At 34.4% G+C, this 12316-nt stretch overlaps 1 protein-coding gene across 4 annotated transcripts in view; it reads left to right on the top strand.

The window, feature by feature from the left end:
• LOC145291375 (histone demethylase UTY-like) overlaps nucleotides 1–12316 on the top strand; it is a 280609-nt gene that overhangs the window by 41535 nt on the left and 226758 nt on the right. For all 4 annotated transcript variants that reach the window (XM_080137155.1, XM_080137156.1, XM_080137153.1 and 1 more), the window contains exons 3-5: nucleotides 1689–1830; nucleotides 2897–2946; nucleotides 10849–10907. In XM_080137155.1, coding sequence (XP_079993281.1) covers nucleotides 1689–1830; nucleotides 2897–2946; nucleotides 10849–10907 — 251 coding nt within the window. The remainder of the gene's footprint in view (nucleotides 1–1688; nucleotides 1831–2896; nucleotides 2947–10848; nucleotides 10908–12316) is intronic.

Here is a 12316-nt window from a genome sequence, read left to right on the forward strand (position 1 = left end):
AACTGGCCAAAGAAGAAAAGTACATCTTGATTGTAATTTAAGGTGTCTTCTGATGGGTTGTACAATTTATAAAGTATTAATAAAAAGATTGACTGTTAAATTTGTAAAGCCAAAGTAACATGTAAATTTAAGTCTTAAAAGAAAAAATCATTTTGCATTTTCAATTTTTCAAAATACCATTTTAACTTGCTGTAAAAATTAATTAAAAACACATACAAATTACATATTCAGAAAGATTTTTTATTTTCTTTCTCCAACCATATTTATTTTTTTTTGCCCAGAAATAAGAGAAATTATGAGTTGAATGGATTAAGGTGTGAATTTGTCAGTGTCACATGATAGCAACTAATAGTCTTTCTCAACTGTGCTCCATACATGATATTCCAAATAGACAAGTTTAGTGCCAGATGCTGGAACTGGTGAAGTTAGTGACTACTACTACTGGATTTTCTTGGAGGTGTGACATAAAACTGAGTTCTGCTGCCACATGTATGGCTTTCTTGCAACCACTTTCTCCACCCAGTGCTTGACAACAGTAAACAACAACTCAATATAGCTATCTGGTATGAATTATCATGGTGCAGTTTACTCTTTTCCAATCATCCGTTCTTTCAAAGTAATAATACACAGAAACATCTGTTGCGTGTTAATGCTGTTGAATATTATTCAAATGGTTCTGAAATGAAAAAAATATAAAACAAGTCATCATATTTGTTCTGTATGTTAGCATTCTATGTCAAAATATGTGACTGATTTTTTTTTTTTTTTTACATAGGCATCACCACTTATCAAGGCCAAGAGGCCACTCGAGGATAAGGGTTAAAGAGTGTACAGTAGAAATTGGACAATATAGCAACCGTTAGTAATGGAGATTCGGTAAATTTGTTAACTTATATGGAACAGCTCATCAAAAACTTGTTTACGTTAGACTTGAAGACAACCATATTGTAGTCAGCTGGAAAGCAGAAAAACAGAAGACAATTCCATATATGTGCAATTCTAAGAAAGAAGCTTTGCTCATGGAATCTACGTTTAGGTTTAGGCACAGATAAAGAGTGGGGGAAACTAGTGATAGTGTTTTCTGCTAGACGGGTGTTTCTTGTGAAAGTTTGGCGAGGGGGGACCATAGAATAAAGCTCAGCCGAGCACCTGCCATGAAAATAACGATAAAGCAGAGACAAACTCGCAACATCTCTTCTGTGAGAAAGAGGTTGCAGGGAAGAGAAAAGGACATCCCCCACAAGGCTATGAAGTCTATTTTGAACTCTATCAAGGCAGGATAAGTCCTTTCTAGCAGCTCCTGCCCAAATGTGGCAACAGTACTCCATCCTTGAACTTACCTGACTCTTATGTAGATAGAGAATTGCATCAGCAGTGAGATATTTACTGGATCGATAGAAAGATCCCATGATTTTTCCAGCAGCCTTGGCAACAGATTTAATGTATGTGTTCCATTTAAGATCAGGAGTAAAGGTCAAGATCAGAAGCTTGTCAAAACATGAGGCCTCCCGAAGACGAGATCTAATTTTAGATCAAATAATCAATAAAATCAAAGTAATTTGTGATGTACTTGATTCATTGGTATGATCTGACTCAACTGATCCAAGCTGATAGTCGATTTATGCACACACTATTAGGATTTTCATTTGCTGATAATGAATTTTTAATGAAAATATTTTTCATTTTAGGGCATTGTCTTTTACCAACAAAAGATTCAAGAGCATGCGATGCTCCTTACGAAGGATCCCGCAAGCAGCAAAAATTCTACAATTGCGTCATTGTACTGTGAACTTGGTCATATACACCTTCTTCTTGAACAATATGCAAAAGGTATGTCCATTTCTAATTTGCTATAAAAACAAAATTATCAAAATTTTACTCATTCTCTACATTTTGATGTGATGCAATCCTTTTTTATAAGCAAATAAGATAAAAGAAACTCAATTCATGAAAAATACATTGAACTTTGTTTTTATGAAAAGTAATCCCAAAATAATAAAACATCATCTTTATTTGATCAATTGATGCTTGTTTACATTGGCAATCTTTTAAACCAACACATTTCGTGTGAAAACATTACGTAACTACGTGGCATGCCAAAATTAGTATAATATACAAAAATTACGAAAAAATGAACTAATAGAAAAATAATCACAAGTAAAAATAGAATTTATCGAATTATTGAGTTTTATCATATTTTTAATATGGAAGAATTGTGCAACCAATTCTGTATGACAATGGTTGTGTTCAAGTCTAAAGTAAATAAGTTCTTGATGAGCCGTTCCATATAAGTTATTAAATTTACCAAATTTTCATTACTAATGATTACTATATTGACCAATTTCTACTGTACACTCTTTAACCCTTATCCTTGAGTGGCCTCTGGGCCTTGATAATGTGGTGATGCCTTTGTAAAAAAAAAAAAAAAAAAAGGGACTTAAATTAAGATTATGCCATCTTTAAACATGATATCTAAGAACATAATTTTCGGTAATTGTTAATTTAAAATACTTTTTAGCACATTATCGGGATTAATTTTCATAATTTAAAAAATTTATACTAATTTCACCATGACACATAAGTGTGTGATAATGTTTTCACCTGAAATGCGTTGATCAAAAGATCAATGTGAAAAAACATTGATTTTTAAGAAATGTTATTGTTTCAGACATAATATTGTATACTTATTACTATGTATGACTTTATGAAATTGATTTCAAAATTACTTGCATTTATTCTTTACTCCATAAAAAAATAGTGAAAATAACTTGATTATGAGAAAATTATTTTCTCTACAAAATTGTTAATCCAACAACGTTAGAATTTTGATAGTTTTTTATCTGTTGTCAATTCTTTTTTATTTATAATTTAAAAAATTTTTTTTTTCTCTTTTTAGCTCTTTCTGCTTATCAGAAATATTATTATTCAAATCATGAACATTGGAAGGTAAGTAAACATTAAAAAAACATAAAAATTTTTAAAATGAATTATAATTAAATATTTTTGCTGTTAATTTCATTTCAATCCTCATTGTTATAAAAATGCCTGGTGATTTTTATTTAAGAATGTTGTATGACTATTGAAAGATAAAACTATGTTTTAATAAAAATAACATGTTTGATTAAGGAAAATCCTAATTATCTTGTACACTCACCTAAATACCACTAACAATGATAATAATAATAAACTATATCAGTAATAATGGCATGTGTATATACTTTAAAGCAAGGCCATGGAATTAGTAGGTTAAATACTCAGCTCCAACTCTGACCTAAAGATTGTTGTTCCACTCGTAATAATTTATGCTTTATTTCATAGTATTCATCATCATTCAGATATCAATTATCTCAGTAACCCTGATACTTGTGTTGTTTTTGTTTTTAGCCTTAATAAGTGTTATAATGCTGACTCATTTAAAGAATTCAATTAAAAAGCTAGCAATTTTGCCCTGCCCAGGCTTTTCTACAGCCTGTCTCTCAATGCTCTATTCTGCTCTTTTTCTTTTTTCACTTGTTCCATTTTTAAAATGTCTTTTTTCTTTCTTTTTGAGACTCACTGATTTTTCATTCTTTCTAACACATTTGTGAACACCCATCTTAGGATCATTTAAACTCTATATTCTATGCACATTTCCACTTTTGTCACTTCTGCTTTACTATTATAAGGCTACACTATTGTTGAGGAGAGATGAGGAAAAAAAATATAGGTTATTTTTGTCATCTATAAACCTTTGATGTTATTCATGATTAAATGTAGGGAAGACTTGTCTGATTTATTTAGTAAAAAGATTGTTTTGATATCATCAGCAGGTTTTTAGTTTTATCTAATTTCATTCATGTATATATATAAAAAGCAAAATGCGTGTGTGTGTGTGTGTGTTTGTATGTCTTGCAAAAACTTTTCACACAGGCAATGGATTTTCACAAAATCGGTATCATTTTGAAGCTCGAACCTTTGGACAACAAATATTGAAAAAATTGGCTAAAAACATTAATTACTTCACCCTCAACGGGACACTTTTCTACAGGGAGGGTAGCAAAAAATCGTTCCTTCATAACAAGATAACAGTATATGCATGCACAAAAAATGGTCTTTTTTGAATTAGTTTAAATATTTAAAATAATGTCCCAATTTCGCTGACGCGCTCTTGGCTCATAAATAGGTTATGGTGCGGTGTCATTATCTTAAGGTTGCAAGTTCAAACGGTGATGTAAGATTTTTTTTTCCCCTCGATTTTGAAAGTTTTAATATTGAAACAGTTATTTATGCCAGTTTTTATATTCACTGTTTTTTTTGTTTTTGTTTTCTCGATTTTTTAAAAAAAGTTTTAACATCGTTTGTTTTGTATCATATTTGTTTTCTTTGGGTTTTTTTCCATCACGTTGGCGTTTTTTTTCTTTTTGTTCCTGATTTTAAGAAATTTTAACATCGTCCATTTGCATCACGTTCGTTTTTTGTTGTTTTTTTTTCTATCACGTTCGTTGTTTTTATTTTTTTTCTGATTTTTTAAAGAAGTTTTAACATTGTTTTGATATAATATTTAAACAGGGTTATTACTTCGCTTATTCTTAATATTCCAGTTTGTTTTGATCCCCCCCCCCCCCCCCCCCCGTTACACACACACACACACACACACACACCTCTAAACACCCGGGCAACGGCGGGTATCCCCGCTAGTCTATATATATAAATGGCAAAAGTGGCGCGCGTTTTTGTATGTCCATGAAAGGCTGGGGGGGGGGGGGTCTCGAGAGGGTTACTATTTTGGAGAACTTTTTATATACTCCCTATATATGTACGATTTGCGAATGGACGTCATCTCTACATTTATTTTGATCGACTTTTATTCCGTCCTTTTGCGTGTTTGTTTGTATTTTTCGTATAAAAGCGAAACTAATCGGAGTGAAGTAAGCCGTCTGGCATTCCGGTTGGGACCTCTAGAAACGCAATTAGCTTTGATCAATGTTGGGGAAACTCTTCATATCAAACAATTGCTATTCATTTGGAGCTGGTTTTCCTCAACATCGTGGGAACACAGAAACTGGCCTGCAGCCAACCTTCATTTCTGCGCCTGCGTGATTCTTAACTTATTCATTTCAAGGCAACCTTTTGATTGACATCGATGAATTTGAACACTTTTCACTTCCTCGTGTCTTAGCGTAGCGGTAAGATCTCAAGCTTTTTGTTCACTTCTTTTCCATCTTCACGTCACGAGTTCGAGCTTGCCTGCCTACTACCACTTTTTTTTTTTCCTTTACTCTCCAAACACTTAGGCAATGCCGGGCATCCCCGCTAGTCTATATATATAAAAGGCAAAATGTGTGTTAGTGTGTGCACATTTTTTTGTATGTCCAGCAAAGGCTTTTGGAGGGGGGGGGGGCTCGGTGAGGTCACTCCTTAAAAGTTTTTATATGCTCTCTAGATTATAATAGCTACGATTTATGAAGGGAGGTCACGTCTATCTTGGATTTGAACGAGTTTTACACACTATATTTACAGTATTTCTCATTCTCCACGTGTTTGTAACTTTTCCATGTATAAGGGAAACTGAATCCGTTTACAAAGGAGTCTCCATGGCACTTGTGCCGGTAGGTCCAGAAAAGCAATCAGCTTTGGTCAACGCCGGGGAAACCCCTTATATCAGACAATTGCTATTTATTTGGACACTCCTCTTTTTATGGGGAGCTGATTTTCCCCGACATCTGGTGGAGAAACAAACAAATACACAGAAATTGGCTTGCAGCCAAAGTTAAGTGCGGGATTTCATTCCCCTATCGCATGATGTTTGACCTCATTAAATTTACGCACCTGTTACTTAACTTTTTAATCGTTTAATTTCAACCATTCTCAGTTCTCTGCCCACGTAGCGTCGCGGTAAGTTATCAGGCTATTGACCTCAAGGGTTTGAGTTTTCGCCAGATAGGTATCATTTTAAAGTTCCAACCTTCGCCCGAGAAATATCGAAAAATTGGCCAAAAACATTAATTCCTTCACTCTAAAATCATCAGTTTTCTACAGGGAGGGTGTAGCAAAAACCGTCCTCTCATGACAAGTTCGCTTCTACACATGCGCAAATGACGTCGGAACATGATTTAGTTGAAATATTTTAAAAAAAACGATCCAATTTTGTCAACGTCGCCTGAGCTCAGTTGCTTTTTCTGGCAGCCTACAATCCGAATTGTCATGCTTGGCAGTCTTGGAGATAGATTCTATTTCATTGATTCCTATGTTTGGAATATCACAAAAAACCTTCACACTAACAAACCATGTGGTTCAGATTTTATACTTGCTGTAGTAATAAAGAAATGCTGAGCTGGCACTGTCCTCTTCAAAATCTATAACAAATGCCATGCAAAATCTTCCTTCCCTGATAGCCAGAAAATTGACTCTGTAGTACTAGAACTCTGGTGAAAAAAAACTGATCCCAAAAATTATCGCCCTCATAAGTCTCCTCAACATTCTTTGCTAAAATTATTCAATTATTAATGAATCAAACAAGTTTGCCACCTTAAAAATGCTAAACTTTTTGCTAACCAACAGTATAGAGTTAGACTATCCCATTTTACTGCAGATATCCTAAGTCATGCCACACACTGGATCTAGCTGAAAGGTCACTTCAGATAAAATCTATTCATCCAGTGTTACTTAATGAATATTTACTATAATCAGATCCTTTTTTATTATAAGAAAGCTTCAACTTGTTCAAAGAACGCTTCATCAATGGGTATTCTTCAAGGGTTGATACTACGGCTTTTATTATTGCTGATCTTCATAAAGAACCTGTGTGATGTAATTGTGTCTTAGATGGGTGCATTTACGAGTACTGATGAGACTACACTATTTATTTGCCATCATAAGAAAAAATTAAATGCACACACAAGCAAAGCAATCATTGAATGAATGGATTATTTAGGGGTGGCTCAACAAGAACTTGTTTACATTAAACTTAAAGATGACCATATTGTAGTTAGCTGGAAAGTAGACCAACAGAACAGTTTTATCAGTGGGAAGTTCTAGGAAAGGAGTTTTATTCATGGAATTTGCATTTAGATTTAGGCACAGATAGAGAGTGGGAGAAAATGTTGATGGTTGTTATAAGCAGACAAGTGTTTTTGTGAAAATTTGGCAAGGGTGAACCATAGTTAAAAGCTCAGACGAGCACTTTCCATGAAAATAATGATAGAGCAGAGACAGGGTCACGTCTATTGTGTTGCAAAGAGGTTGTAGGAAAGAAAACTTTGTCATGGCGTGATAGGATGCCCTGAGCAGCTCCCACCCAGATATGGCAATAGTACTCCATTTTAGGTCGTATTTGGCTCTTATATAAGTAGAGGATTGTGTCGGAAGTTAGATAACTTCTGGAGCAGTAAAACTATGCAACCATTTTTCCAGCAACCTTGCCAACAGATTTGATGTAAGTCTTTCATTTTAGGTCAAGAGTAAAAGTCAGACCCAGAAGTTTGTCAAAACAGGGAGCCTCTTTTAGACAAGAGTCATTCATATTAATTGGAGTCAAGTGGGGATCAGAGCATTTATGGTAAAAAAATAAAAGCTTGGGTTTGAATGTATTACAATTAACTATCCACTTTTTAGTTCATTGCCTTCTTGTTCAAGGTCTGAGGAGAGAAACTTGAAGAGATCTTGGTTGTTGTTGGTCTTTGAAATGTTGCCATAGATCATAGTGTCATCTGCATATATATCGACAAATGAATTTAGAATGTGGTGATTTGGGAGGTCATTGATGAACATAAGAAAGGGAGTTCTGTAGTGTTTAAACTAATATTTATATGAAACTAGTGGGGGTACCCGGCATTGCCCAGGTGTTTAGAGGTGTAAAAGAAAAAAAAGTCTTGGTAGGAAGGGAGGTTTGAACTTAAAGGCGGAAAAGAAAGTGAAAGGAAACGTGATATCTTACCACTACGCTACAAGGCCATAGGAAATGAAAAGCGTTCAAATTTAGCGATGTCAATCAAAAAGTTGACTTGCTTAGTGAATATGCAGATGCAGAAACGAAGGTTGGCTGAAGGCCACTTCAGCTTTTCGCCGTTTCATTTATTTGTTTCCCCAATGATGTTGGGGAAAACCAGCTCCCCACAAAAAGGGAGTGTCCAAATGAATAGCTATTGTCTGATATGAGCAGTTTCCCCCACATTGATCAAAGCTAATTGCTTTCTGAACGTTCTGGCATGAAAGGCCGGGAAACTGCCTTCACTCTTTATTAGTTTCGCTTTTATACGAAAAACACAAACAAACACGCAAGAGGATGGAATAGCGTGAATTTTATAAAAGTCGATCAAAATAAATCTAGAGGTGAGGTCTCTTCGCAAATGGTAGATAAACATAGTAAACCCCCTCCCCCCTGAAATCGGTAAGAGCCAGTATGAACCTATCCATTTTATTTTAGTTTTCTCTAGTCTTTGGTGCGTTTAGCATGAAAATTTCTGTGTCTCTATCATTGGTTTGTCTTTCCTCAACTTTATTTTTGTATCTGCACACGTTTTGGGCATAATTTTTTCTTTTGCAAATCGAGCAAGTCTTACTGAAATCTTTTTTCCTAAACATGCCATTTGCTCTTCTCCGGTTGATCGTTATATTTATTTATGAATTTCAATTGCTACATGAATTCTGTGCATGTTTCTCATGTCAAATTAACAGTTTAGAACATTTCCAATATCTTATGTTTAGAAGAAGGGTCATAACTGTAGCATGATTAATTCATTTTCCTGGCTTACTTTGCTGGCACTAAGTTTTTCAAATTTGCAATACCTGGCTCTTTCTTTCAATCGGTGTACAAATTGTACAATAAACTCTTTAGGGTGCTGTCTTGTTTCCAGAAACTTTAATTTTTTCAGCAATGACAACATCATTTTTCTTTTGATCTGATATTCCTTTTTATTATTTTGCCAATTTCTTTGAAGGTCATCTCTTCCAAATTTTTTAAATGTGCCATTGTTCAAACTTTTTTAATTGTTTTGTGTTCTGTTGCAAGAAAAATGTTAGTCATTTAATTTTGTTTCTCTTCGCTTTGTTTATCTTTTAGTTTTTTTACTCTGATGAGCGCCTCAATATGTCTTATCCATGTTTCTACCTGTCTTGATTACCTAGTGTGTTCATGCATCCTATTGATGATGCCATTGTTTTATTGTGTTAATTTTGTATCAAGTTTCACGATTATAGCAAAACCCAATGCCCAAAGTTTGCTCTGTTTATTTAGGTATATCTTTTGCATGCTAAGTTACAGTTTGTGCATATGTGTATATTTTTATATATTTCTACATAGAGGATTCACTTCTAAATTAATAAACTGATCATTTATGGATCTTGGAACACAGCTGCTAGACAGGTAATGTGAGCAAAAAAGACAAAACATAGGTTGAAACCGTTTGTGAAAATTTAGATATTTTATATTATAGTGAAATTTTAATAAAAGTTATTAGGCATCAATTAATATTGATCCAATTTCTGTTTCTTTGAAATATTTAAAAGTTATTTTAGAGCCATAATATTGATGCAGCCTCTCATTTAAAAATTCACATATTTCAGATTTGCATTGAATTTGATCTATAGTCATTGGATGCTAATTCAACAAGATTTTCTGATTTTCTACTTAAGAACCCTTAAGCTTAAATCTTAAATTTTTAGACATTTTCTGAAATCATGTAATGGATTTTGGTCAAAATTAGAATAAGGATCCCAGACATAAGGCTTAGTAGCATCATATCTTTATTTTGTAACAAAGCATTAAAAGTTGTGCAAAACTTTTTGTTCAGAAAATTTTCTTTATCTCCTCAACCTTAAGATTCAAATAGTCATCATATTTTATATATCAACTAATCATCATTCTTATTTTATATATGACTAGCGAGGGGTACCCGGCGTTGCCCGGGTGTTTTTCGGGGTATGTGACAAAAACCCGAAGCCTTCACGACGCGCAGTTGGAAAATAGTAAAGTGGTTAAAAAAAAAAAACAGGTGCGCGTTTTTGATTGATGTGACTGCGATAGGTATTCAGCAGTTACGATTTTGTGCGGGACAGTTTTGAATAAATGGGTTTGTTTGTTTTTAAAAATCCGCTCCCTGTTTATTAGGAGGAGCGAAATGAAAGCTACAGTCTGATATGACGAAGTCAACATTGAACAAACGTTACTTCGCTCTCTTGAGACAACTGGCTTTCGGCCTGTTGTTAGAGTCGAGTTTCGCTTTTTTTTTATACCGAAAACCGAATGTAACGTGTGCCGATGTGGGAAATGTGGAATAATTAACGTTTGAAAGTCAATAAAATTAAATAGACAGGTGAGCTCCGTGGATAACTCTGAGATATTACAATTTATAGATAATATAAAAAGTTTTAAGAAGTTATGAACCGAGCAAGCGCTTCTTTGAAAGAAGCCTTTTGTTGACATCGAGGAAAAGCGTACATACATACACACATACATTTTCGCTTTTATATATATCAGATTCAGTTTCAGAGCAAAAAAATCTTACATGTTTCTGGAGAAAAATTCACAAAATACTTGAACAAAATCCAGGTTATTATATAAACACCTTCACCTTCGGAGATAAAACCCACACAAAATTTCACAGCATCCACAAAATAACTTTTAAAGGTTTCAGTCTTATAACAGACAAATGGCTTTCTTCACAAAGCTTGAACTTTTTGTCATAAATTGATAACATTTTTTTTAATTGCTTACATTTTATCAAATTAAATAATTTCTGTATCTTGATTATTTGATGTTCCTTTTATTGACTGTCTATAAATAAACAATTTTTCTTTTGTCTATCGACAAATTTTAACTAACATTTAACATTTGAATTTATATCTTTTCTAACTATTAATATTTTTTAGGATGCATCGTTTCTCTATGGCCTGGGGACAATATATTTTCATTTTGGATCATTTAACTGGTAAGCTATAATTTTTTATCATTCCAATTTTCAAACCCACATGGTCATGGTTTCTGCATTCACCTTGTGTTGGTTGAAACAACTCTTTCCAACATGTTGATCACGTCCCGAACACTGATTAACCAGGCAGGCTGCTTCCGTTATGAGTGCAAGCCATTTGTGGTTCCAGTAATGAACCCTGTAAAAGTGAGGGCCCAGAATCAGTTCAGCATCCTGCTTCAATGTCCTGAGCCAGGTTTTGAGTTGGCCACCGTGACATTTTTTCCAGCCTTGTGGTATTGCTGGGTTGATGATTATATGTATTGCACTATCTAGATGCAAAGTTCTATTCCTGTGTGAAAATGTAATTTATTTCGTGTGACCACAAGATATTAAAAATGATTGTGATTGTGCATGATAGAAGTTGCTTAGTTCATTTGTGTCAAGGTTGCTACAACACATAAAGTAACCTTTTACAGCTTCATTCAGGAGAGACAGAATGAAATTAGAGCAGTTTTTTTTTTTTTTACATGGGCATCACCACTTATCAAGGTCCAGAGACTGCTCGAGGATAAGGGTTAGTTTCTAGAAGGCAAGAACTATCATGAAGGATGATAAGTATCAGCTGCCACATTGGCAGGATGATTACGTTTAGATGCTGCTCTGTCCCCCTCTCATACAATACCATAAAGAAATTATTTGTTATAAGTGCTCTGTGCCTAATTGTAAGAAATTGTATATAAAGACATCTGGAGGAGTGATACAGTAGAATGCACAGGTTTGGTGTGAAAAATTGCGTTTTTGATTGCAATGAACTTGAGCATATTTCGTCAGAGTATCAGGGAAACTCTCAGTTGAAGAAGATGTCAACACTAGCCTTCTTGAGCAAATGAAAAAAGCAGAAATTACCTGTTGTAAAAATGTTTGTAGACTCACAAGTGTGCACAGCTCTGATGGATTTTGGATGCTCACATATATTGGTGAGCAAGGCTATATGTTGCTGCTGGAGGCAGAAATAGATGGGATTGTTATCTGTTAATAAGAGAACCTTGAACTGTCTAGGATGCAGCAAAATAAGGTTGATTGTCGAGTGAATAGTGATGCCCTGATGATTGCTGGGATTTGATGTCCTTTTTAGGAATGATGCAATTAATGAGCTTGGAAGCGTGAAGTGCACTTTAGAAATCGAAATAGCTGTGCCGCTATTTTGATTGACGAGCCTGTCTGATGAGTGTAATGTCTGATTGGACTAAGAAAGCACGGTCTGTTATGAAAATGCGCAAGTGGTCATTTGCGTAACATAGCAGTCTGTGCTGTATATGAAGAGCAGTTAGCACCGTGGCAACCATTGATTATTCCCATGTCCTGACACGAGGCTTTCCCAAGGAGCTGATTCTATTAATTGCATTTTTACGACAAAACAAAACATC

This window comes from Euprymna scolopes, chromosome 12 (genome assembly GCF_053919585.1).
Source record: "Euprymna scolopes isolate OS-2025 chromosome 12, ASM5391958v1, whole genome shotgun sequence".
In the NCBI taxonomy this organism is placed as follows: domain Eukaryota; kingdom Metazoa; phylum Mollusca; class Cephalopoda; order Sepiida; family Sepiolidae; genus Euprymna; species Euprymna scolopes.